The sequence below is a fragment of the Peromyscus leucopus genome, chromosome 5 (genome assembly GCF_004664715.2).
Source record: "Peromyscus leucopus breed LL Stock chromosome 5, UCI_PerLeu_2.1, whole genome shotgun sequence".
Lineage (NCBI taxonomy): Eukaryota > Metazoa > Chordata > Mammalia > Rodentia > Cricetidae > Peromyscus > Peromyscus leucopus.
This window is the reverse complement of record NC_051067.1, coordinates 68,925,231-68,953,000: the sequence shown is the minus strand read 5'-3', so window position 1 is coordinate 68,953,000 and position 27,770 is coordinate 68,925,231. Positions and strand designations below refer to the sequence as shown.

The 27,770-nt window shown below is 37.0% G+C and overlaps 1 protein-coding gene across 2 annotated transcripts in view; it reads right to left on the bottom strand.

Annotated features, from left to right (window-relative positions):
* Malrd1 (MAM and LDL receptor class A domain containing 1) overlaps window positions 1–27,770 on the bottom strand; it is a 584,432-nt gene that overhangs the window by 190,596 nt on the left and 366,066 nt on the right. For both annotated transcript variants that reach the window (XM_037205982.1, XM_037205981.1), the window contains one exon: window positions 14,904–15,087. In XM_037205982.1, coding sequence (XP_037061877.1) covers window positions 14,904–15,087 — 184 coding nt within the window. The remainder of the gene's footprint in view (window positions 1–14,903; window positions 15,088–27,770) is intronic.

Genomic DNA, 27,770 nt, shown 5'->3' with positions numbered 1-27,770 from the left:
AGGCTCAGAGCTGTTCTAAGTGTTAAGAATAAGTGACAATGCATAGTTAACCAGAGAAAGGTTATCTACATCTCTCCTCCCGAGGCTCAGAAAAAAAAAATTACAGAAGAGATGGTTGAGAGAAAGTAAGAGCAGTGGGGTGAAGGGGAGGTCTGTGATGCTGTCCTCTTGACTCGGCATGGCTGTTGTACACATGAATGCATAGTAGCTGTGGGCATTCACAAGAACTGCAGAAGAGTAAGCCAGCTAAAAACTCCAGCAGTGTGTGTGTGTGTGTGTGTGTGTGTGTGTGTGTGTGTGTGTGTGTGTGTTAGGTCCCACTCCTAACTGAAGAGCTAATGTTAGTTAATGTTAGAGGAGGGAGTATACTTTTTTGGCCAATGGCCACTGGTAGGTTATCCATGCCACAATGAATGTCCCCACATACATTTACATATGGCAGTACTAATTGGACTCAGTGAGATACAAAGAAAAAAGAAGAAGGAGGAGAATGAAGAGAAGGAGGAGGAAGAGAAGGAGGAAGAGTTTCAGGAGGAGGAGGAGAAGAAATGAAATTGGAAGGAAGTATGTTTGGGATAGATTCCTGAACGGGGGGAGAGGAGGCCAGATCAAGATCAAGATATACTGCACATTTGTATGAAATTTTCAAATAATAATTTTTTTTTAAATTTGAAAAAGAAAAAAATTACATGTAGTCCATATTTAAATAGGAGGTTTGAGAAAGCAAGTAACTAAAATATATGCATAATAAAGACATGGTGGTGCACACCTTTAATCCCAGGATTCTGGAAAGCAAAAGCAGGTGAAACTCTATAAACCTGAGGTCAGCCTGGTCTTCATAGTGGGTTCCAGGTCACCAGGGCTGTGCATTGAGACCCTATCTCTAATCATCATCATCATCATCATCATCATCATCATCATCACAATATAGATAATAAGAACATAATTAAAATCAGACAAATACAAGTAATTAATCTAAATTTGAGCATTGTACCATTATTGACAACTGGATTGTGTTTCTTCTTAAAAATTTATATTTTGATGTCTCAACCACTTTATACAGCAAATAGTTCAATATTTAGGTACAATACCTTAAAATGAATAATTACACTAATGTCCCCTTACTTGAAAATATATATTCCAAGATCCATAATGAATATTTGAAGGTATGGAAACTCTAAATATACTATGTCTTTCTTATGCAGAAATCTGTATGATGTTTTTAATCAATGTTTTTGGCATATTAAGAGATTAACAATAGCTAATGATACATAAAATAAAAAACATATTTTTTAATAAAGATAATCTTGCTGTGCCATCCTTCATAGTATTACACTGTAGATCTCAGTAACCTCAACATGTGATTTTTTTCTTTCTTTCTGTTTTTCATATTTAAGAAGCACTCATGACTTCTCTTTGGCACACCCACACTGCCTGCAGCAGTCCTCTTGTATTTTAGGCCTTTGGTAAGCAAAAGATTGCTGTAATCAAAGAGCTGAGATCCTGCAGTGGGTTGTGGGTAATAAACAGCACAATGGGAGTGATTAGTAAGAGTCTCCTGTGGGGTGAATGAGATCACACGAGAAGGCTGCAATTCATGCACCTCTGTTTGGAGGTTGAGATTTCAGAGACGTGATTAGGTTAAGCTGAGGACATTAGGTTAGGACTCTGATGCAGGCTGGCCTGTACCCTCATCAGAGGAGGGAAGAAATGCCAAGAAGTGTGCAAGGGGAAAGGGGATGGGAAAGTGGATAGAGGTGGATAACAGTAACTGTGGGGAGAGGTCTCAAAAAGATACAAATGTGCTGTTATCTTGGGCTGTCAGCCTGTTGAACTAAGAAAATATATTTCTAGAGTTTAAGCTGACTAGACTGAGTTTTTGTTTTTATTTTTGTTTTTATTATAGCAATCATAGTAAACTAATACACACATTTAAACATGAAGATAAGTATATTAATTAGCTGCCATAGTTATTGCTATGGTAAAAACATCATGACCAAAAATAGCTTGGGAAGGGAAGGATTTATTTATTAGTCCATCAATGAGGGAACCCAGGACAGGAACTTGGACCAGACACCTGGAGGCATGAATAGGAGCAGAGGCCATAAAGAATCACTAGTTATGGGCTTGTTTCTCATGGCTTGCTTTCATGCATGCTTATAAACCTGCTTATATAGCACTCAGGACCACCCACCCCTGGGTAACTCAAGTGCAAAAAGACCAATAGCATCACAGAAATGTTCAGTAAAGGATGAATTAGCAAATCTCATGAAAAAAATGGCCCATAACAGGGATAGAATTTTTAATGACATGATCTAATCTCAGTGTTAATCATAGAGGGATAAAACAATGATCTATTTTGTCTAGGCTATTAGGAAAACGTCTTGTTATAAAGTGCACAAATACCACTGTTTGTAAGGATTGAAAGAAATAAATTATTTTTTTGAAATAAAAAAGATGTCCTTCTAGAAGTGGCAAAACTATAAGAAAGATGTTTACTTGGAGCTATAGAGATATGATAATCCCCAAAGTCTGTGGAGAAGCAAGAAGTAATCAATCCTCATAGACAGACAGAAATGGAGCAGATTGGAGATTTTCTTTCTTAGACAATACAGTTGGTTTTCCATCCCTACATGCTCTAGATCCACATATTCAGTCTTGGAAAATATCCACATCTGTACTGAACATGTATAGGACTTGCTGTTTTGTCATCATTTCCTAAACAATGTCATGTAATCGTTTACATAGCATTTGCATTGCATTAAGAACAGGTAATCTAGAGGTGATTTACAGTGCATGGAAGACATATCCAGGTAGTGTGAACACACTGTGCCATCTTGAATGAAAGGCATGAGCATACATGGATTTTGGTATCCCTGGGGGTTCCTGGAACCAAAATCTAGTGGCTAACCAGGGATAGCTGGATATGTTAGACTGTTACATATTCTCAACCTCACAGATTGCCTTCTGGAAAGCTGTGGTGCTACTTGGTGTTTAATGAAAACATCTGTTTTCTCTTCCCTAGTAACAAAAGTGATTTTAAATAAACATATTTACTTATGGTTTGGTCAAGCAAGTAAACTTTGGTTCATTCAGTGTAAGTATAATGGATATGCAACAGCTTTAACAAACCAGTTTCAGAGGCTGCTGACACAGTCTTTTTGATTCTTTTCCCACCTTAGTCTGTCCAGATAGCTAGAGAGGATCCGTATGATTGAGCTAAGCATTTATTCCGATTAATCATCGCTCCCACCATATTTCATGTTCTCATCCACACTCTAGTCCCACTTTGCTGTTCAAGTTCCTTTCAATATTTTTTTTAGATAAACATTGTGCTGACCAGCTACTAGAATAATCAGCATATCTGGAAAACATCCTTCACCACTTATTTATAAAATGCCTTGCGATAATATTTGTTTGAATGCATGATGCAACATGCTAAGAAGACATTTTCAATGAGCTTATTTTGGCTTGCATTTTAACATCAGTTTTGGAAGATTCAGTGAGGGCAGCAGGTGGGGGGAGTGACTGACTGCCACTGAAGATGGTTTATCATGCTCACCGATCCCAAGAGAAGGGAGACAATACACTCATGGGCAACCACAGGGGGAATTCCTAGGTTTAGTAAGAAAAAATAGGAGATGTGGGGATGTGGGAAACAGCATTTATTGTAGATTCTGTAAAAAATAGATTTATGATTTGCCAGTTGGGTGATGTTAGTAATCTCCATGGTATAGTAGCCATTCCTGATGTTGGTGCCTGGCTAAGCAGAGCAGATAGATAACACTCTGAAGTGCATCACCTCAATCTACAATGAAGGTGACAGAGGTTTTGGAGTCACAATTGGTAAGTCTGTATTTGAAAAATACCCCATAGGAAGCATCAGGATACTGCAACAAAACACAAGCTGCTTGCACACCTTGCATCCTGTCATTGATAGGATGGAGTTCGAGCAGGCATGTTTACTGTTAGCTAACTCCAGTTAACTACTGTGAGATTTCTCGAACCCAAGATAGGTCCATTTGAATGTATAACTATAAGGGAAGCAGGCTGAAGCAATATGTCCAGCACTTTAATTCTGTTCAGTCATCTTTTCGGTATGTAAATGGTAAAGCAGACATCTGCTTTCAGAAAGTGGCCACACAGTAGATGGGCAGGATAATGTGGCCCAAAGAGACAAGATGCACCTAAAAACTACAGTTTACTTCAGTCTCACTTTTTGGTGTCTGATTTTAATATCATCCTGAAGCTGGTCTTCATTTCTGATCTCGGGTTCTTGAGATTCCCTGTGTCCTTAAGTAAACTGTCCTCATGCTTGATGTTATTTGTAATTAGAGTAGACCTAATTAAAATCAAGATTCCCGCAATTATTGTGAAAGTGCAGAAAGACTCCAAACATAAGATTAAGCTAGTGGAAAGAAATATAAACCACATTTAGTTTCTTTCTTTCTTCCTTCCTTCCTTCCTTCCTTCCTTCCTTCCTTCCTTCCTTCCTTCCTTCCTTCCTTCCTTTCTTTCTTTCTTTCCTTTCCTTTCCCTGAGCTTCTCTCTGACCTTTTAATCAACAATCTAAAACACTTCATTCTCCAGCTCCTTTGAGGCAATTCTCGAGGCAATTTGTGTGATTCATTTGGTTCAAACCCTTCAAAGACACCGTTCTGTATTCAGCCTCTATAAATGAGATCACATATGCACTAGAGCTAATCTGCTCTTGGTACCTATTTATTGTTCAGTATGTAGTATTAATAGTTTCCTTTGTTGGCTTCAATGGTATTTATACAATACACATTTTTATAAAACAACAAAACTCATATCCCACAAACCAATAAGAAAACTGTGTCAGTGTAGCAGAGCTCAGAGTCTGTGTTGATTCGAGCATTACTCAGTCTCACTGTGATGTGAGTAGTTCTGAGGCACCGCACTGAAATAAAGCACATGATTAAGTTCTCACAAAGGAATCCAGAACTGTTCAGTTCAGCCCTTACCTGCATCCTTTGCTCTCTTACTCCACACACCAACTTACAGAAGTACTATTTCATTGCCAGATGCTCTCCCTAGTCATATTTTTAGTATGTACACGTGTGTGTGTTGGGGGGGGATATGAGTATTAATGAAGGCATGCATGTGTGGCAGCACATATGTGGAGGTCAAAGGATAGCCTCTGTATGTCTGCCCTTGTCTGTCCACTTCATTGAAGATAGGGTCTCTTTGCTATCATACAACCCAGGAGGCTGGTCTGTGAGCTTCTGGAGGTTCTCCTAGGTCTGCCTCCCATTGCCTGAGGGTCTACTAGATGACAGATGCTTGAGCTGTACTGGCTCTTTGTAGGTTCTGGAAATATAAGCTTGGGTCGTCAATGCTTTTATCAACTGAGTCAATCTCTAGTCCCATCTCTCTAGGCTTTGGGAGACTACAAACCCATAGTCTATAATTCCACAGCCTTTACCCATATTTATATTACTCCTCAACAAAGTCTGTGTTTCTCATACACCATGCTTTTTAGAGTAATAAATTTTCTGAAGTTCTTCTATGCACTGGTTATTTTAGTACTTTAGTCATCTTCATATTTTAAATGATGGTTTAGCAATTGTGTCGCATGACTTTTCTTCCTTTGACTATAGAAACTTGTCCCAAACCTGTATTCCCATAAGCCGACTTCTCATATTAATCAAAAAAAACAAAGTATTTGTAATTATAAAGATGCTGTGTGTATGTATATTCTATAAAATACAATAGTAATAGAAAAATAGCAAAATAAAATGTGAATGGTAGATCTGGCTTAATATATGCATATAAAGAAATACAAAGAGATTTTATTGTAACTTGTTTCACCATGTGTGGTCTTGTGACATAGTCTTCTAGGATTTCACATTAGTTTTGATGTACACCCCGAGTTTAAATTTCTTCTATAGTGTAAACATCCACACAAATATTTCAGGACTGGGGAGCACATCTTACAATTGAATAATGAGAAATGAAAAAAAATGCACGAGCATAAAGTGAAAATTTTACTGAAAACATCAGTCTTATTTTGAATAAAATACAGTCCAACAAACATTGAAGCATGGTGTTGTCTATGGTCAGACTGATTCAATAGTGTGTGGAGTAGTTCATTAGAACTGAAACAGTTTCTAATTAGAAATTACACAGACTGAGGCTAATGTTAGCATTCAGATTTACAGTGCCTTCATTTGAACCTAGGGCTGTTTCAAGGGCTGTTTAAGTCTTACTAAAATATCTGCTCAAGTAATTATTTTTTCTTAATATTACAAATGAACTAAGTCATATCACTGGGCTTTGATTATAATCAAATATAATAACATTAATTATAATATTTCATTTGTGATTATGATATCCATAAATTACATCTTCAAATGTAGATCTTTTAACATTAAAATGCTAATTTTTCTCAATTGAAAGATAAAGTAATATCTGATATTGTCTCAGTATGCTACAAATGGTTGACTTGAATACAATATTAAACTAATTAGACCCATCCATGGTCTTGATTTTGTTTTAATTTAAAATAGCTGATTAAAGATACCCTGGACTCAATCAAATAGTCCTCTGTTTACAATATGGCTCTGGGCCAGGATTAAGAATGATTTTCTGATTTTAGAGAAAGTAAAAAGTACGACTCTAAGTCTTCAGATGAACAATGAGGAAGTTTGATGCTAACCACGTGGCCTCCTGCTTCCAGTCTCAAACAAAATCCAGCAGTAAAGGCAGGTGAGGGCACAGCTGCCAGTGACTGGGACAGAAGGTAGATGCCACAAAGTCTAGCCCCACCTCTTAGTTCAGAATTACATTAGAGTCAACTGTGTGCACCCCAAATCTTTCCTCACAGTGTAGAACTGAGGGTGCTAAAAGCCCTTTATTAACACAGATGATTAAATCTGAAGATAACTTACTCTCTGCTGACATCTTTACACTGAATAAAACTATAAAGGATTAATTACTCATATGCCATTTCTTCATTCATTCATTAAGCAACAACAGTCCTTAGAATGGGACCTTGCAGGCAGTAATTGTGCTTGCACATCCAGATCGCAATGCTTGACAGCTCACTATCAAACACAGCTCTTTGTACAAAATGGCTTTGTAACTGTTTTAACCATAAATAATGTCCCCCTATATTATACAAGAAATAGCATTGCATTTTTGACAGGATCGGTTAAGTTATATTTTACTTAAATATAATGCACAAGTTTTGAAAACCAGTTTTATTCACTAATCTTTTCAATATCCAAAAACTCTAAGGAAGTTCTGTAAACTGAAGGAGACTAGTACCAGTAGACCTTGAACTTGTCATGAGGTCTTCTTGATACACAGGCAAGATCTAGAAAGATAGCTATATTTGAATAAAACAACTTGAGTAAAATGAATTGATAGCAATGGGGTTCACAGCCAAGATTTCAAAGTTTCATTTCTCCATTAACATATACTAGTTGTTACAGCAAGCTTACAAGATTTTACTCATAGGGAGTCCTCTAACTGAAGATGAGATATGGTTGAAAGTATTTTCTGAACAATAAATATCTCTGTCATATATAGTAATAAACTCTAAATAATATGGTATTCATTAATCAGTAGCACTATGTTCAAGACCAGCTTGTGCTACATATTGAAACACTGTTTCAAGAAAAGCAATTCCATCATCACCACCACTAGCAAAACCAAAACGTTTAGGACCTGGATTTGGCTCGAGTTAAATTTTTGCATCCATCCTCTTACTAGATTGTTTTCTTAGTCTAAAGATAAGGCAACTCTAACAAGGAAGATTACTTGAATGTTGAAAAATTAAGCCTGGCCCAGTAATCGGATTGGTGAGTTACCTAACTGTCATCATAGAGCCTTCATCTAGTAACTGATGGAAGCAGAGGCAGAGATCCATAGCCAAGCACCAGGCCAAGCTCAGGGGGTCCAGTCAAAGATAGGAAAGATGGATTATATGATCAAGGAGGGTCAAGATCATTATGGGGAAATCTACAGAGACAACTGAACCAAGTTTGTAGGAACTCATGAACTTTAGACCAACAACTGTGGAACCTGCATAGGCCTGGACTAGGCCCTCTGCATAGGAGAGACAGTTGTATAGCTTGGTCTGTTTGAGGAGCCCCTGAAACAGGGGATCAGGATCTGTCTCTGGCTTTCTGGAGCCCATTACCTATGGTGGGACGTCTTGCTCAGCCTTGATGCAGCGGGGAGTGACTTAGACCTGCCTCAATTGAATGTACCAGGCTTTGCTGACTCCCCATGGGAGCTCTTCCCTTTTGAAAGTTGGGATGGGGGTGGGTCAGGTGGAAAGGCTGTGGGGGTGGGAAGGGGAATGAGAGGGGGATCTATGGATGGTACATAAAATGAATAAAAAAATTTCTTAAAAAAAAGCTTGGATTTGCATCATCTTAGAAGACTTGAGCTAATACTACAAATCATGCCTCTTCAAGAAACACTGATATATCTGATACCAGATTTTCCTTTGAGAGCTTTTGCAGTCTTGGACAATTTTTTTGTAGATTATTCTTGGTGGCCATAGGGCATCCCTGTTCTCCCCACTCCCTTGCTTTCAGCTCTGATAACTGAAGAAGGTGCTGAGAATGCATCATGCTAAGTTAGGAGAGAAGGGGCTGGAACTTCCCATGCTTCATCTCTGGTTTCTCAAGTATTCTGGTATACTGTTGTCCAAGTGTGTCCTTTTCCCCAGAAAATAAAGCCAAAGGTAGACTCTACTCCCCTGACTGCCAGTTGTGGGACAATTTGTGAATGTGCAATTAGAATGAGTCTCCATCAGTGCTAGACAGCTTTCCCTGGCAGTGGTGGTCCAGTTTGCCATGAATCCTAGGCTTGGATTGTTCCTCATCACCTTAGGTTGTAATATATTCATTTCCTGGAACCCATTACATGGTTGACTCTCCTGTTTTACTGGACTCAGAAAACTTTGTAATCATTTCATACTGGCCACCAGATATACACTGCTGTGGGATGTTTTGTATGTTAAATGTGTTGCTCTGATTGGTTAATAGATAAAACACTGATTGGCCAGTAGCCAGGCAGGAAGTATAGGCGGGACAAGGAGAGAGGAGAATTCGGGAAGGTGGAAGGCTGAGTCAGGAGATGCTGCCAGCCACTGCCATGATTACCAACATATAAGATACTGGTAAGCCACGAACCATGTGTCAAGGTATAGATGAATAGAAATGGGTTAATTTAAGATGTAAGAACTAGATAGCTATAAGTCTGAGCCATTAGGCCAAACAGTTTAAATAAGAGTCTGTGTGTTTATTTTATAAGTGGGCTGTGGGACTGCCAGGACTTGGCACGAGCTGGAGAGAAACTCTCCATCTACATATCACCTGCTAGGTAGTGGCTTTTTATCTCCAGGTAATCAATGTGATTTTTTAGGAGTAGCCTAAGAAAGGGAAGCTACAATTAAGTATTTGAAGGATAACCAATCTGGCTAATAGGGTAATTTATATGTAACTTTGCTTTTAGAGTTTGTGGGGATTAATTTAAACTTATGGTGATAATAATGGTAATGTTGTCAATCATTTAACATTGTTGTAGTAGTTAACATGAAATATTAATGCTGAATGCACATGGTATATATTGATTTGTTATATTCTCAAATCTAGCCTATAGAGTATGTCCTATCTTTATTTCCAACAGTTAAATGAGGACAAACTTTATGAGATTTGATCAGCCTTCTACAGAGCCAAAATTACACTTAAGACATTTCCCTCTAGCATCTCTTTGTTTATTCCCATTGCTGGAAGAGTATATTTGTACACAGCAAGCATTGATTTTGAAGGACAAAATTTTGTACACCATGGACCATAACTAATCTCTACCATTATTCTGCTCTAGCAAGGTATTTAGTTAAATCTGCCCATCTCAAGACATCCCTAAATGTCTTCATGGTTGACTTCTAATTTTATTTAGGCTTTGACCAACTGCAACCTTCAAATTGAGTGTTTCTTACTACTCTTGTCAGGGTAGTAATTCTTTATCACTTTTTTATGTCATTTATGATACCTGTCATCACTGAATGGCACAACACTGGACGTTACTTTAAGTACTTTGATCTGCCACCAGAATAAAAATCCTTGAAAAAAGGAATTTGGTCAATTCTTAATTTTCATACTTTATCAAAATTTGTACAAATAGTCTCTGTAGATACATTTTCATTTGTTCTTCCACTCCTCCACCTTCCACTTATAAACCTCACTTTGTTTATCCTTATATTATAAAGTCATAAACTCTGTAGCTGTTCATTATTAAAAGTAAAAGTCATTTCTAATTCTTTTAATGGGGTGAGATATTTACTTTTTCCGCTAGGCATCATTTTCCTCTACTCTAATATTTATTTTAAAATAATGCAGCTCATACATTGAGCAGAAACAGAACTTACCACTTAAAGAGAATATACAAATTATGTTTCAACATCAAATTCTACTGGGTTCTGTATATAGAATTATTTATTTGTGAAGCTTTTATGCAGCAATCACTGCTTTATGATCTCCCAATTTCAGGGTTAATCAAGGATGATGCAGGGATGATCATCATGCCACCTGTTTTCACTTCAGATCAGTTGCTTTTCCAGGAATAGTCAGGAAATATTTTCTGTTCCCTAAATATTCTCTTTCCTTTTTCCTGAACGGAAACTGGGAATGACTCACTTGGATTTTTATATTTTCTGAAGAAAATGGAATAATTTATAGAACTGTTGGATTTTTACCCTGAGAACCTAGGTTAATTGGTGTCTTGGAGGCAGGTTACAGAGAGGTTCTAGAAATAAACTATCCAGAGATAACACACTAGGAATGTGTGTGTGTGTGTGTGTGTGTGTGTGTGTGTGTGTGTGTGTGTGTGTTGGTGGTGGTGGTGGTAAGAATCAAGAATGATACAATAAAATGGGAAATTTAAAAATCCAGTTGCCGGAACATTAAGGAACACACATTCAACCCTGCTATGAAGAGATACATACTGAATCTTGCAGAACTTTCTTCAACCTCAGTAATCAAGAGATATTTGCTAAGCATGTGGAAATTGGTGGTTTGAGGAGAAGCAGACTGTGAGTGTTGATATAGAATTTTTCACTACTAAAACAATTCTTAGCCTTTTGCTGTTGTTTGTATACCATTTTCAGCTAACAACTATTAAGTCATCAAATAAGCCTTTTATGGTTTGTTGAGAATTAGTAATTGAATCCTCATGTGCACACTATGAGATAGGAGAATCATCATTGGTAATTTATAGGTAAGAAAACTAAGGCAAAAAAATATTATGTCACTTGCTTTCAGTTAAGAAACAGAGAGCAAGTGAGTACCCAGGGGTCTTGTTGCAGAACTGGGTGCAAATGCTATTTAGCATTAACACTAAGGTCTGTATCAGGTGAATGTTTTCAATTAGGAAATGGTTGTACCTAAATTGTAATTGGTTGAAATGGACATTCCTGTAAATTAAGAACTTTTATAACTATAAAGATGGACATTTCTTTTTTTCTTTTTTTTATTTTTTTATTATTTTATTTTATTTTACAATACTATTCAGTTCTACATAACAGCCACAGTTTCCCTTGTTCTCCCCCTTCCTGCCCGCCTCCCCTTCCCCCCAGCCCACCCCCCATTCCCACCTCCTCCAGATCAAGGTCTCCCCCGAGGACTGAGATTGACCTGATAGACTCAGTCCAGGCAGGTCCAGTCCCCTCCTCCCAGATTGAGCCAAGCATCCCTGCATAAGTCCCAGGTTTCAAACAGCTAACTCATGTAATGAGCCCAGGACCTGATACCTAGATGCCTCACAAACAGATCAAGCCAATCAACTGTCTCACCTATTCAGAGGGCCTGATCCAGTTGGGGGCCCCTCAGCCTTTGATTCATAGTTTATGTGTTTCCATTCATTTGGCTATTGGTCCCTGTGCTTTATCCAACCTTGGTTTCAACAATTCTCGCTCATATAAACCCTCCTCTTTCTCACTAATTAGACTCCCAGCGCTCCACCGGGGGCCTAGCCATGGATGTCTGCATCCAGATTCCTCAGTCCTTGGATGGGGTTTCTGGCACAACTATTAGTGTGTTTGGCCATCCCATCACCAGAGTAGGTCAGTCCCGGCTGTCTCTCGGCCATTGCCAGAAGCCAAAAGTGTATGATGGAAAAAAGAAAGAATCTTCAACAAATGGTGCTGGCATAACTGGGTATCAACATGTAGAAGGCTGCAAATAGATCCATATCTGTCACCGTGCACAAAACTTAAGTCCAAGTGGATCAAGGACCTCAACATAAATCCAGCTACTCTGAACCTGCTAGAAGAGAAAGTAGGAAGTAGTCTTGAACACATTGGCATAGGAGATCACATCTAAATATAACAGTAGCACAGACACTGAGAGAAACAATCAATCAATGGGACCTCTTGAAACTGAGAAGCTTTTGTAGAGCAAAGGATACAGTCAACAAGGCAAAGTGACAGCCTACAGAATGGGAAAAGGTCTTCACCAACCCCACATCTGACAGAGGACTGATTTCCAGAATATATAAGGAACTCAAGAAATTAGACATTAAAACGACCAACAGTCTAATTAAGAAATGGGCTATAGAACTAAACAGAATTCTCAACAGAGGAAACTCAAAAGGCTGAAAGACATTTAAGGAATTGCTCAACATCCCTAATCATCAGGGAAATGCAAATCAAAACAACTCTGAGATATCACCTTACACCTTTAAAAATGGCTAAGATCAAAAACACTGAAGACACTTTATGCTGGAAAGGGTGTGGAACTAGGGGAACTCTCCTCCACTGCTGGTGGGAATGCAAGCTTGTACAACCACTTTGGAAATCAATATGGCACTTTCTTAGAAAATTGGGAATCAATCTCCCCCAAGATCCAGCTATACCACTCTTGGGCATATACCCAAGAAATGCTCAATCATACCACAAGAGCACTTGCTCAGCTATGTTCATATCAGCATTGTTTGTAATAGCCAAAACCTGGAAACAACCTAGATGCCCTTCAACTGAAGAATGGATAAATAAATTGTGGCACATATACACAATGGAGTACTACTCAGCAGAGAAAAACAATGACATCATGAGGTTTGCAGGCAAATAGATGGATCTTTCTTTTTCATTATATATTCGTTTCCTTTTCCCTTTATTATTGAATGGGTGTTTAACTAAGATTTGTATATGGGTCTTTTTTTAAAGCAACTGTAATAAAAATGGGGCTATGATAGCATTCTCTTTTGCTATGTGCAAGCATATGCTTCTATATTAACTTGTCCAAAAAGACACATATATCATGTTGTAAGCTAAAACAAACTCTGTAAAAGGGCCATTCTTTGGGCTTATTTAAAAAAATGAATTTGATCCATAATCAATGTATTGCTAGGGAATTTACTGAGAAATTATTTAATAAAGCACAATTAAAAAACACCTTCTCTTTATTATTATTATTATTATTATTATTATTATTATTATTATTATTTGCATAACTGTACTTTTATTTATTGAAGCATCAGGTCCTAAACATCTCCAAGTCCTATCAGGCAAGTCTTAGATATCCAGAACTATATGGGCCATAGGTCATAGGGGACTCATAAAGGAACCTCACTTCATGTACATGTGTCAGGCAACTGAGGAGCACCTGCCTTTTCTAGAAATAATGGGGAGAGGGACAAAGTTTCAAAACGTTTGTTTCTAATGAACCAGAATACTTTGAAGCAGCACTGCTCATAAAGTGGACCGATAACATCACTCATGCCAAAGTTGCATTTTTGAACTCCCTTGGTGAAATGATATTTTAATAGGAGAGCAACAGAAAAATTAATTCACATAAGGATTAGTTCTTCTTTCCCAGAGGCTTGCTTCCAAGTGGGTCAGAGCAGAAACCCACAGGAGTGTCTTTCGTTGGCAGCATGTATTACACAGGACTGTTTTGGAACTTAAACCAAAGCATTCCTCTGAAAGAATCTTACAAACTAAAATGGTACAAACTTATTTATAATTATTTTTGACATTTACTAGGTAGTTCTGTGAAGAAAATCTGTAGCTAGACTTCACACTTAGAAGTGTCAGAAAAGATTGCAGAATTATTTCACATTGTTGTCTGAATGCAAGTCTAGTCTTGGAGCAGCATTTTAAAATCTAAGCATAGCTCCCAATTCAGATTCTGCTTGATGTGGACTTAAATTTATTTCTCATGCATGCACTAGCCACCAGTTTCTAGTCTGTTTTCTTTTTGGCTTATTTTTTGCTACTGTAAGGTAAAGATATGAATATAAATCTCAGGCTTTACATTTTATACTGTATTGAAAACAAATTTAAGAGGAAAAACTTCTGCATGGTAGAAAAGTCATAATATGGAAGTGGAATTACTTTTGCAATTGAACAATGAAAAAGTATTGCAACTTTTAAACTGTTTTAATCCTGTTCAAATTCACTGTTGAGATCCTAACTTCCAATGATGTTATTAGAAGGTAGAATATTTGAGGATATGAGTGGGTCATGAGGATAGAGCTGACAACATGTAATTAATATACAAACATAGCCTTAAGGAGTGAATTTTTCCTTCTACCATATGACTCAGCAGAAAGCTGCTGTCTCTAAACCTCCCATGAACTGGAATAATGGTTTCGGTTTCTGGCATCTAGACCAACGTGCAGTAAGTTTCTCTCTTTCTTAGCCACAAAGTTTATGACACAAGTTGGTATAGTAACCCAAATGGTTATGGACTGATATTACTTTTTAATAGGTATTTTAAAGTTTACAGTTATTAAGCTGCCATTTTCAACTGGTTTATTATACAGACAAAATTCATAGAATGAGAACATTTTATAAACACATAGCAAAGACACAAACAGTGACAATCTAAGTGTGGTTTGGATGGGAGGGCTGCCCAGAGACTCACCGGTTGTGCAGTTCTCGAATTCAATATCATCAATTGCAGCTCCACCTCCTAGATCCTTTGTTCTGATGCCCTGAAATATGACCTCAAAATTTCTTAATTTTCCCAGCAGGATGGTGGCCTTTTGCCAGTGATTATCAGGGTCTGGCTTGCTTTGTTGCCATACTTCTGACAGTCCTTTGTCTGTCTGAAATTAAAGAGGTTCACATTAGTGGAATCACTAAAGCACTTAATAATAAGAAATATTGCATGGTACAGGAGCTCTTAACCAACGAAGGTTCCAGTGATCTGCCCCACCCCATAGGAGAGCTGATCCAGAACCTCCACATCCCTGAGATAAGGGACCCTGATGGGAAAGCTTGCCCTACCACCTCATCACACCCTGAGAGAGCTGGCTGTACCCCTCAGTTGAGAGGAGCTGTCCCAAGGGCCTGGACTGATTAACCCAGCGGCTACTCTCAGCTGCCCTCCAGGCACACATCCAATACTTGGAGCAGGAAAACCCCAATATCTAACCCATCTATGACCTGCTGGAGTGTGTGAAGGGACTGATCCTGCAAAACCACAGCCACAAGACCACCATGACTGGGGTCCACAGGATATCCGAGAGGAGTTTCGGTGAAGTTCCAGTTTTGATGATATACCAAAGCCAGAGGCCTTGAACCCGACAAACAACTCATTACACAATGAACATTTGCAAGTAAGACTGTTTGGGCAAAAGAGTACACTGCATGATACACAGCAGCTCCCAACGCCACTAAAATGAATGAAGAAGCGAGCGATGGAGAGGTGGGAAAGATGGAGGAGCAAGTTGTTTTCCTTTTTTTTTAAAAAAAAAAAATTGTTTATTTTTATTCTTGTTTAGCTTTCCTTTGTGGGGAGCACTGCAAGAGGAAGGAGTGGGTACGGAGGGACTGGGAGATGAGTGGGATTGGGATGTGAAATTCCTAAAGAATCAATAAAAAAAAAAAAAACCAAAAACCAGCGGAGCTCTGCTAACATCCATGCTGTTTTTTATCTCACCAAAACAGACATGTTAACCCACCTGCACATCTTCCTAAAGCAATACTGGTGGGATTAGCAGTGAACATGCTTTTAGCATTTGCAGGGGTAGTATCATGACAGTGTACTCATCAGTTAAATCCACCTATTCCTGCAACAGCCAAAATTCTTAGTATTTATAAGAATCTGAAAGAAATTAAGGGATTACTGAGTTTATAGTTCTGGACACCACTTCCCTACTTTTTAAACATTGTATCTAATTATTCTGGTTACACATTCCTCCTAAAGAGCTTTGTTCACTAACACAGAGAAGGAAACAAAAGGCAAAAGGATTAATGGGAAATCAGTTATCTCTATGCATCGAGTTGAACATGGAACAAATATGATACGCTTCCAAGTCAGTCAGATTTCAAATATTCTATTACTACATAATCACAATATTTTTATTTTTCAAAACTATAAAATCTGTGAACCAGCTATATCAGTTTCAGGATATAATTCTTCAAACTAAAAGTTAATTTAGAAATGACATATGCAAATATTTCCTATGGTGATATTGTATCCCCCAACATATTGTGCACCCTAATAAACTTATCTGGGGTCAGAGAACAGAAAAGCCACTAGATAGACATAGAGGCCAGAAAATGGTAGCACACACACACACACACACACACACACACACACACACACACACACATCTTTAATCCTGTCACTTGGGAGGCAGAGATCCATCTGGATCTCTGTGAGTTCAAGGCCACAGTGGAAACAGTCAGGCATGGTGCCACATACCTTTAATCCCAGGAAGTGATGGCAGGAAGCAGAAAGGTATATAAGGTGTGAGGACCAGGAACTAGAGCTGGTTAAGCTTTTAGGCTTTTAGCAGCAGTTCAGCTGAGATTCATTTATGTGAGGACTCAGAGGCTTCCAGTTTGAGGAAATAGGATTGGTTGAGAAGTTGGTGAAGTAAGGCTAACTGTGGATGTTCTGCTTCTCTGATCTTTCACCCCAATACCTGGCTCCCATGTATTTCATCTATAAGACCATTTAGCAATTCATCTACAATTTCCTCAGAATAGTGAGGGTTCAAGAAGTACTATAACATGAAAATATGTGAATGCTTCTAGGATTGTAACATGATCTGACATATGCCATAACCCTAACAGGCAAGTAAAAAAATGACACCTACATTAAGGCATCAGAAAAGCCAGTTGACACTCATCTGACTTTGCTTGTGCACAGTGCTTTGTGGTGTTTTGGTTCTAGCTTTTCCCAAGAACTGGATGGAATCAACAGGATACTGGCTTCCAGGCATGCCTACCGGGAGTTACCTTGACTGTCCTGAGATGGGAAGACCTGTGCTGTGGGATGTTCTGTATGTTAAATGTGCTCTGATTGGTTAATAAATAAAATACTGATTGGCCAGTAGCCAGGCAGGAAGTATAGGCAGGACAAGCAGAGAAGAGAATTCTGCGAAGTGGTAGGCTGAGGCGGAGAGACACTGCCAGCCTCCATGAGAAGATGTTAAGGTACCACCGGTAAGCCACAAGCCATGTGGCAACTTATAGATTAATAGAAATGGGTTAATTTAAGATATAAGAACAGTTAGCAAGAAGCCTGCCATGGCCATACAGTTTGTAAGCAATATAAGTTTCTGTGTTTACTTGGTTGGGTCTGAGCGGCTGTGGGACTGGCGGGTGAGAGAGATTTGTCCTGACTGTGGGCCAGGAAGGAAAACTCTAGCTAAAAGACCTGCCCACTGCTCCTTGTTTGCATCCTGGACTGTAAAAAACAAAGACACAGAGCTGCATGGGTTCGACCCCACTCTGCTTGGGATTGTGAATGTAAGGAGTGGGTTCACGCTCCTGTTGCCTCAACTTCCCCTGCAGGATGAACTGTATCCTTGAAATGTGAAGCAGAATAAACCTTTTCTCTATATGCTGCTATTTTCAGGTTATTTTTTATCATAACAACAGCAGAAAAACAAGGACAGGATGGTTTAAGAGATCATGATAATGGCTATTTACCAAAAGAGAAAACATTAGCATCACATTGCCCTTATGGTTAGGATCCAAATCACCAATACTACTTGCTGCTGTTCCATTGTTTTTCCTGGATGAATTCACAATAAGAATTTGATCTCAGAGGGCAGTAATCAGCCGGGTGGTGGCGGCGCATGCCTTTAATCCCAGCACTTGGGAGGCAGAGGCGGGCAGATCTTTGTGAGCTCGAGGCCAGCCTGGTCTACAGAGTGAGTTCCAGGACAGGCTGCAAAGCTACACAGAGAAACCTGGTCTCAAAAAAAAAAAAAAAAAAAAAGGTAATCAAATAATGAAACAGGCGAGTGTTTAATTGAATAGCATCTAGAAAATAAGGTATGATGTTCACATGAAGTTATAATGCAACAGCCATGAAATATATAACTTTTTTGTATTTTAAGGATATATGGAAATTTACAAAAAGAAATGTCTGAAGAAAGGATCCAAAGGAGTTATACATTTGTAATTTCCTGCTTTGGAGAATTAGGGCATGTGCCCAATGCCTCATTCTGTGGAGACTAAATAGATACTTGGTCTAATTGTTCTTTTTGTTCTTTTTCTGTTTATTTGTATTAGATAGTTTGTTCTATTGATTTGTATTAGAGGCAACAAACAGAAGGTGAAACTATGTATCCATTGATGTAAAATTAATTTTGCGAAACAACTAGCAATTTATAGGTAAAGCTTTTAATACTATTTCCTAATATATACTCATCCCCAGAGACCTGTGAAATATCTGCGTAAAAGGGGGTGGTATTCACACAGAAATTCTATTAGGAATTTCATATCTTTCTTATGGTTAAAGAAGTTCTTTTCTGGCTCTGCCTCCCGAGTGCTGGGATTAAAGGCGTGCGCCACCAGGCGGATCGCTGTGAGTTCGAGGCCAGCCTGGGCTACCAAGTGAGCTCCAGGAAAGGCGCAAAACTACACAGAGAAACCCTGTCTCGAAAAACCAAAAAAAAAAAAAAAAAAAAAAAAAAAAAGAAGTTCTTTTCAAGGTTAGTCTTTGACTCTCAGTGATGTTTTAGTGATTGAGAATCAAAAGGATGATAAATTAAATTAAAGATTAAACCGAGGGGATCTGTCTGACACTTAAGAATATCAGAGACAAGGATGTTGATGAAAGCCTGTCTTAATTCATAAATTGTAACATTTTCCCAGGCATCCACTTCTGTAACTCATACAATACCCTTGAGATGTGCTAAGCCTGAAAAGAGTTTTCAACAAATAACATCAAAGAAAGTCATGTGATCCCTTTAATCAATAAAATATGAATCATTTCTTAAATCTTATAATGAGGCTTCTATTAAAAATAAAAAGATTGAGAGACTTGAACAAAGTGTTCACTTTGATTTTTACAAGGATAAAAAAATAAAAGAAAATGAGAGTTAATTATGTTGAGAATCTTCCATATTGTGGTATCTATCATAAAACATCACTCTAATATATTCCAGCACTTTTTATAGTCTAATATATATAAAATCTTTGACTATAGCATCAATTTTTATTCCTATAGTTGCCTAATTTATTCTTAATATACATTTATTTTTACATGCCTATCTATTCATTTGTTTATTCAGAAAGCATACAATGTTCATATATTGACAATTTCAATGTTATTTTCTTGAATCAAATGGAGAGAAAATGGAGCCTACCCTGTGGAAGTTGAGTAGTCTAATATAGAGTTCATAAAAACAAATTACTATATTGACTTCCTCTCTCACACATACATTTTTACAAGGTAGATATGCAATCAATTCCAAGTTCCTTATTTATCTACTCATTTATTAATGCCTTGACTTCAATTCTTTCTAAGGCTGTATGATAAATGTCACTGACATCCATCCTATAATTTTGCCACTAATTGGCCAGGGGCATAACAATTCTACTCACATGGATTTTAATTCAAGATTCCTGAGGAAATAAATAAAGAAAAGTAAATTTATGTTCATTAATAGGTTAAATTTCAAAAACGGGAGAAATGCTTACTCGCCATATTTTAAGCTTTTCTTAAGCTTTGAGTAGATTACCTTGTCATGTGCACTGCCCCTGAGGCATCACAAGGTGTTTGCCTCTGTGACTCACTTGAATCTTCCCTCTTCATGAGGAAAGGCAATGGGAAATACTAAGAAGATAAAGCCACTTCCCATTTTAAAGCTGTGTTAATGAGAAATTAGTTCATCAGTTCAGTCTAATGTTTGATATAAATATACAAAATTTTATGAGATAATTGGATACTTTATCCCAAACCATTTGAGAAATACCACTTTTTCTTCACTGACGTCTTCATCATATTTGAAAGGTTTTCCTAGATTCTAAATCACTTGTTTAATTATCCATCAATGATATACCCATTGAGTCACTTTTTTTTTCTTCAGGAAATATTTTAGCAATGTCTTATTTCCTGCTAATAAATATTAAATTTCCTGGGTATAAACTATTAGAAGACTTGGAAAATGGAGTAATAGTAGGTGGCAGACTAACTAGGAATATCAGGCAATAAGAAGTTACAAAGTAGTAGGATGACAGTGTCCATTTGTCATCGTTTATACAAATTAAATATGAAAAACAAATTGCTTGGATAATCCAAGATCACTGATTGGTCATTGACGTCAAAATATTGCAAAGGGAGCAAGTTTAACAAGAAAGACAGTACTTGGTTAGTAACCACTCTACCACAGCTAAACACTTCTGAAAACAAATCTTGTCTTCACTCCACCTGAGCAGAGACCCTACATTTTTGTTTACACTAGGTTGCAACAAGGTCCCCTTAAGACTTTCTTTTTTTTAATTTTTATTTATTTATTTTTTTATTTATTTTATTTTACAATACCACTCAGTTCTACATATCAGCCACGGGTTCCCCTATTCTCCCCCCTCCCAAAGACTTTCTTAAATGAAGGAAAACTGAGAGAATTTGTCACCAAGTTGTGGTCTTGTCTTTTTTGATGTCATTTCTCTGTGGAACAGAACATTGAGGAAAAACAATCACACGTTCATTGCAAATAGTTATTGTATATTTTGGTGGTGGGAATTGAACACAGAACCTTGACTATTTTAAACACATGTTCCTTCCATGACTTGTGTCGCTGGCCTATATAACATTTAAAATATTTGAAGAACCATTGTTCTACCTCGTAAACACTCTCAAATGCAACTGCCAAGATATTAGATGGTTCAAAACTGCACTGGTAACAAAGATATTGTGATAGGCAGTGATTTGGGAATATAGGAAGGTGACTGTATAGGTGAATTACAGTGGGTATTTTTTATGACAGGAAACTTTCCAATAAATACGTTCTTATACAATACTAAGTTTTTATATAACACTAAATGCAATGGTAAGCATATGACACTGAGATTCTATCAAGACCCAAGTAATACTACAGTATTAAAAAAAAACCTTAATGTATTGCTCAGGAGGTTGAATGGTCCAAATGATTTACAATCTGACAAATCAGTCTTAATGCATGAATGATGTGTATAACAAACTCACAGACATAATAAATCTGTAAACAAAAGATTTGTAAAAAAAAGAAAAATAATTGCACATCAGCAATGTACTATAATTAGTAAAGAACATAAAAGAGGCATGGCTTAGTATGGAAAATTCATATGAAAATTTTAAAAGCATAGGTAAGAAATGGTAGGGGAAATTTCTTGCTATTTGAATATAAGATTTTAAACAAGATAGAGGAGAAGATCTGAAGGACTTGTGAGATAATGGACCACATTTAGAGATACTATGAACTTACTTTTATATAATATTATATAATATAATTATATATTAATAATAAGTGATAATGACACAGAAGTAATTATGGTTATATATATGTGTGTGTGAATGTATGCATAGAACTGTCTAGATTACAAAATCATATATATTTTATATCACTATCAGATGAGAAGTCATGCAAATGAGATCAGACCATCAAGGATACCATATCTTAGTGGGACAGAAGAGACTAGACCTAGACCAAGTGCATACCTGAATTTGATGTGTCTTATGTTGCCATTAAGTGAGAAAGTAGCAAAATAAAGACCCAAATAGCCGGGCGGTGGTGGCGCACGCCTTTAATCCCAGCACTCGGGAGGCAGAGCCAGGCGAATCTCTGTGAGTTCGAGGCCAGCCTGGGCTACCAAGTGAGCTCCAGGAAAGGCGCAAAGCTACGCAGAGAAACCCTGTCTCGGAAAAACAAAAAAAAAAAAAAAAAGACCCAAATAGATGGGAGATGTGTCAAAGGTTTAGAAAAGCAAAGTAGAAGAGTTATAATCTCCAGAGTATAAAAAAATGAACAAAATAAATCATAAAATTGCTTTGTAATGAATATATGATAGTAACAAATATAAATAAGGTCAACAGGTATAAATGAACTATACATTGAATAAATGAGTGGGGGAAAGAGACAAAACTATAGCTATGATCTATGAAGTCAAATCTGTAAAGCTAGGAAAGTAATAATTATTAGAACTACTGACCTTCATTCTATTTAACATAATAAACACAGAGGGAATAGCCTCTAAATATTCCAATTAAATAAAATGTATTTTGTATATCTAGTGTGTTCATAAACTCTTTTTGACTTAACCTTTTATAAATTCATCAACTGGGAAAACATTAAATGTTTTTAAACAAGCATGATGATGACAAGAGGATAATGAAATCAATGATACGCCCAGGAGATTGGACACTATGCAGAAATTATGTTGAATTTAAATGACAGCAAAAAAAATCACTTCATAAATATGCAAACTAAATCATCTCATAGAAGCCAAGATTGATCCTTGTTTCTCAGAGGAAGACTAGACCATAACATGATTCAACTTATGTCGATCATTTTTATTAGCATGAAAATCCTCTACAGTTATGATAAAATATCTTTTAAAAATCTACAAGAAAAAAATGATTAGTATTTATAGTAAGATGTTTATTAAACAGAAAACATTCTTCAAATCATTTAAGATGAGAACAGGGCTGGAAAGATGGCTCAGTGTATAACAGCAATTACTACTCTTGCAGAGGACAGAGTTTGGTTCCCAGCAGCCACACAAGGCAACACACAACCACCTGTAACTCCAGTTCCAGGGACTCTGATGCCTTTTTCTTGCCTCCATGGGTACCTGCATGTGTGTGGTGTACATACATGCATTCAGGCATACTCACATGTACATAACATAAAAATGAATAAATCTTAAACAAATAAATGGTATCAATCAACTGAAGTAAACTGACTAATATGGAAAGTTAGAATTCACACTCATTTGTTAAACTATAGGCATAATCATGTTTAATGTTTATATATAAGTTAATGACATTCTACATTAAAAGATAAAATGGACACCAAGAGCAATTAACGAACCTAAAAATGTTATGAGATAATCTGCACAGAAGCATCTCGCAAACTCCTAGCAAATATCTGGAGGTAAATCTGCAGTTAGCACCTCCTGTCTTTTTAAGAAATGAGAGGCAAAGCAGTGCACCCATTGTTTGGATGTGTGGCCACAGACACTTTTTGAAATATTCATTTTATGTTTGTTATGAAGTTATTTTAGACAGAATATTTTCACTTTCTTGCTGGAATGGCAAGCCTATAAAATCCAAATTTATTTGTTGAAAATATGCTTCACAGGTTCATGCAAGCAAAATAAGACTCTCAGGTAAAATGGGTAGTTTAATGAAAAATATAAAAATTAATGAAGCTGGAGTTGTACAAATAATTTCTGTAGATCATGCTTATTTTAACCCAACTTGCTGTGTTATTGAGGACTTCTAAATATAGCATCATAGCTTCGCATATTATATGAAGACATTTATATTTTCTCCTATTCACACAAGGATAAATATAAATACATATCCCCATACTTACACAAATATGTGGATTTGTCATTTCAAAGCTGAAAAATATCCCTCAAAGGGTCTTACTTTGGCATTAAGAAGAACATTCCTAACATGACCTAGATTTTAGGGGAATGCTTTGTGGTTTTCTTCTCTTAGGTTGATGTTGACTATGATTTGTTTTATCTGTGTTTTACTATGTCAAGCTATGCTACCTCAAATCCTGTTCTCTTTGGGACTTTTTATCATGAGACATGTGAGGATTTGTCAAAGATCTCTTCTGCATCTATTGAGATGATCTTGTAATAGCTATTTTTAAATCCATTTATATGGTTTTTTTAGATTTTATTGACTTATGTATGCTGAATCATCCCTGCATCTCTAGGATAAAGCCAATTTGCCTATAATGGATTATGTTTTCAATTTATGTTCCTATTCAGTTTGCAACTTTGTTGTTATTGTGTCTTTACATGGTTTTGGGTTTAGAGTAGTACTGGTTTCATAGGGGTTTGAAAGTATTTCTTCCATTTATTGTACATTATATAGTTGAACTTAAGGTCTTCTTGATAAGAGGGAACTCATACCTGATCCTGTAAACCTAGTCAACTCACCATGGCTGGAGGGGCCATACATCTAACAGGAGAAATTACTGCTGTCATTTTCCGAAGTCAATTATTACTGTATTCCAAACACTTATTCTTACAGTAACTGGCAACAGATGGAAACTCCTACAGAGAGTCACAGCTGCTCAAAATGTAGAGAATAAGAAATGGTAGGGTTTCCAACCCCAACTGATACATCTTCAGTGCAATCCCTAAACTGAAGGCTCAGGGAAAATCACTGAAAAGGACCTTAAAGACTGTTAGAGCCCAAGACTCAGAATGCTGTCTGAGTTGGTACTGTCTCTTAGACACCACAGGGAAAATTACCCATGAAATATCAACTGTTATGGTTGCCTGATTAAGATCACCATAATGACAGCATCAGTTTACACGCCAACATGTTCAGAGGGTTTTCCACATGGGCTTATCCATACATGAAGAAGAGCTACAGATGGTTGGGGCACAAAGGTCCTTGTTGCCCATAGAGCACTAGAGGACCAGCACTATTAAACATGCAAGGGCCTCTCCTCAAAGGAAGAATCACCTGTTTTCCACCCAGAAGTCTGGAAGTGCATATTGTTAATGACCTGATAGACTCTTTTCTATCTTAGAGACAGACCTCACCCACCTTTTGCTATAAAGGCAGACCTCACCCAAATCTTCCAGACTCTGCCTCCTTAGACCATTATTATCTTTAGATCCCAGTTGATGGAACCTATCCTTAGGGGAGATGTCACATGTACTTTATGACCTGCTGGCCTTTATGTTATTTTGGTCAGAGGCCACACTAGATTTTAGGCCTTTTAACTATAGAACCTACTCTTAAGGTCACATGTACTTTGCAAATGAGTTTCTAAGTAGTCACACATTAACCTTTACTGTGGACCTAGAATAGGAATAATTCTTTCCTAGAAATTTTTCTCTAATTGTTCTATGCTTTAAATACTTTGACAATAAACCACCTATCATCAGACTCCCCAGTCTGATCTAGGTTGACTAAGTCAGTCTAAACCGAGTTTTTATTCTCACCTCTTTGAAGATCACTGCCTGCCTTGACATCTGCAGGTTCACCTTCAACAAGTGGTCAACGACTACTTAAAGAGCTAGAACCAGTTTCCTTCAGGGATGAGTTTCCACATAGGTTATCCAAACCAAAGTGACTATCCATGGACATAGATATATACTTGCCATGCTAAACTGACTCACTGAGTTGTATGTAAATGTGTGCATACATATGAATACGTTCATAGATGTAACAATAATAAGTAAAAGAGATCATGTATTTGGCAGGGCTGCATGGGATACAGGAGGGAATAGAAGGGGACAGATGGTTGGGAGTGATGTAGATGCAATGCTCAACTATAACTTTCACAACAAATCATTTAAAACATAAAAAGCTCAAACTGTGCCCTAGCCTCATTCTCTACCCAGCTTCCTTATTTTTTTTTGTTGTTGTTATTGTTGTTGTTCCTCTTAAAGCCACACTTTATCAGTCTTTTAATGTCCCACTACTAACTTGGGACATTTATACAAAATGCTATTGGGTTTGACAAAAGGAAACCTAGTTAGTTCCTACTTATGTTTCAGCTTACTCAATACTTTCTCTTGGCAGCCTTCACTGGTGGCCTCAACAAGGACATAACTACCTAACACATAATTCAAGACTACACTATATTTCCTTTTTCATTATAGTGTGAAAAAAATAAATCTTCCCTGCCATGATTAACTAACAGATAGCTCTACTATCATTAGGCAAACATGAAATGATGGGGAGAAACTGATAAATAGAACTAAGCATAGTGGCTTGTACACAGTAGGTATTCAGCAAATAATGATGTGTAGAGTGAATATATCTAGCATGCATGTGTGTCTGAAAAGGGACAACAACTGCATTTATAAATGAATGTGTAGACTATAAAGTAGGTGTCAAACTATTTATAAAAATTATCTAAATTATTTTAGTTTCCTTTTCAAATATTTGATGAGTTTTAGGTTAAGTTTAAGGTAAAAAGAGAAGGATAATAGGAATGCAATGACTAGAAATCTGTATTTAATGATTGACCTTTTTCTTTTTTTAATGTCATCCCTTTGAGAAACCTGTTTTTGGAATGTTTAGAGTTGGCTCTGTCTCAATCATGTTGCACCCATTTGCTTTAATCTTTAAAACTCCCTTCATTTTGTATTTTCCAAAATTAAACTGGTTGATTTCATCAGGACAGTTTATGAACTACAAGACAAGCACCTTCCCACCCCATGAAAGGGAACTCATGCCTGACACTGCTTGGATAACCAACAACCAGATACTAGATAGCCCAGAGACCTAGGGTAAAACCAAACACTGCTGGTCTAAAAAAATAAAATATCAATAAAATGACTCCTAACGATATTCTTCTATATTTGTAGATCAGTCCTTTATCCACTCATCATTAGAGAGGCTTCCTCTAGTATGGGAACATATTCAGAGACCCACAGCCAGACATTATAGCAGAGAGAGAGAGTCTAAATGGAAGGTATTTATTAAATCCTTCTCCTCATATCCCAGGGAATCCCACAGGAGAGAAGGTGGAAAGATTATAAGAACCAGAGGATGAAAGACACCAAGATAACAATGACCTCTTTATCAAGTAAGCAATATGTATATGAGCTCACAGAGACTGAAGCAGAAAGCACAGGGCCTTCATGGGTCTGCACCAGTATATGTCTATGTCTATGTCTATGTGTGTACTCTATGTATCTATTATAGCTACTAAGTCAGTATTTTTATAGGACTACTGACTGAGAACAAGTGGGTCCCTGAGACTTGTGCTTGCCCCTGAAACTCTTTTTCTCCTGTTGGTTGTTCTGTCCAGCCTCAATAGGATAGTTTTTAACTTCATCTTATTATATTTTATTTTGCCATGTTTGGTTGTTATCTCTTAAAAGCATGTTCTTTTCTAATGAAAGACAGAAAGGGAGTAGATATGGAAGTGAGGGGAGAGATGGGGAGGATCGGGGAGGAGGAGAGGAAGGGGAAACTATAATCAGTATACGTTTTATTAGAAAAGAATTTATTTTCAATAAAAGAAAAAAATGAAAAAAAGATGAGAGCTTTTGCCATCTTTCTCACATCTTGATCTCTTACACTTAAAATACAATATGACTTAATTTACACACTAAGTAGTCATTTGTTTAAGGAATTCTTCAATGTTTAATTTCAGTTTTCTGAACTAACATCATTGTTACCATTGGCTAAAGTTTGCCTAAGAATTTCTTTGAGCAACTTTTGGATTTCATATATATGTATATATATATATATATATATATATATATATATATATATATATATATTGTTTCATCTCATTTAATATTCTTATACTTACTAATTTTAATGGATTTAAATTGCATAGGTAAATTG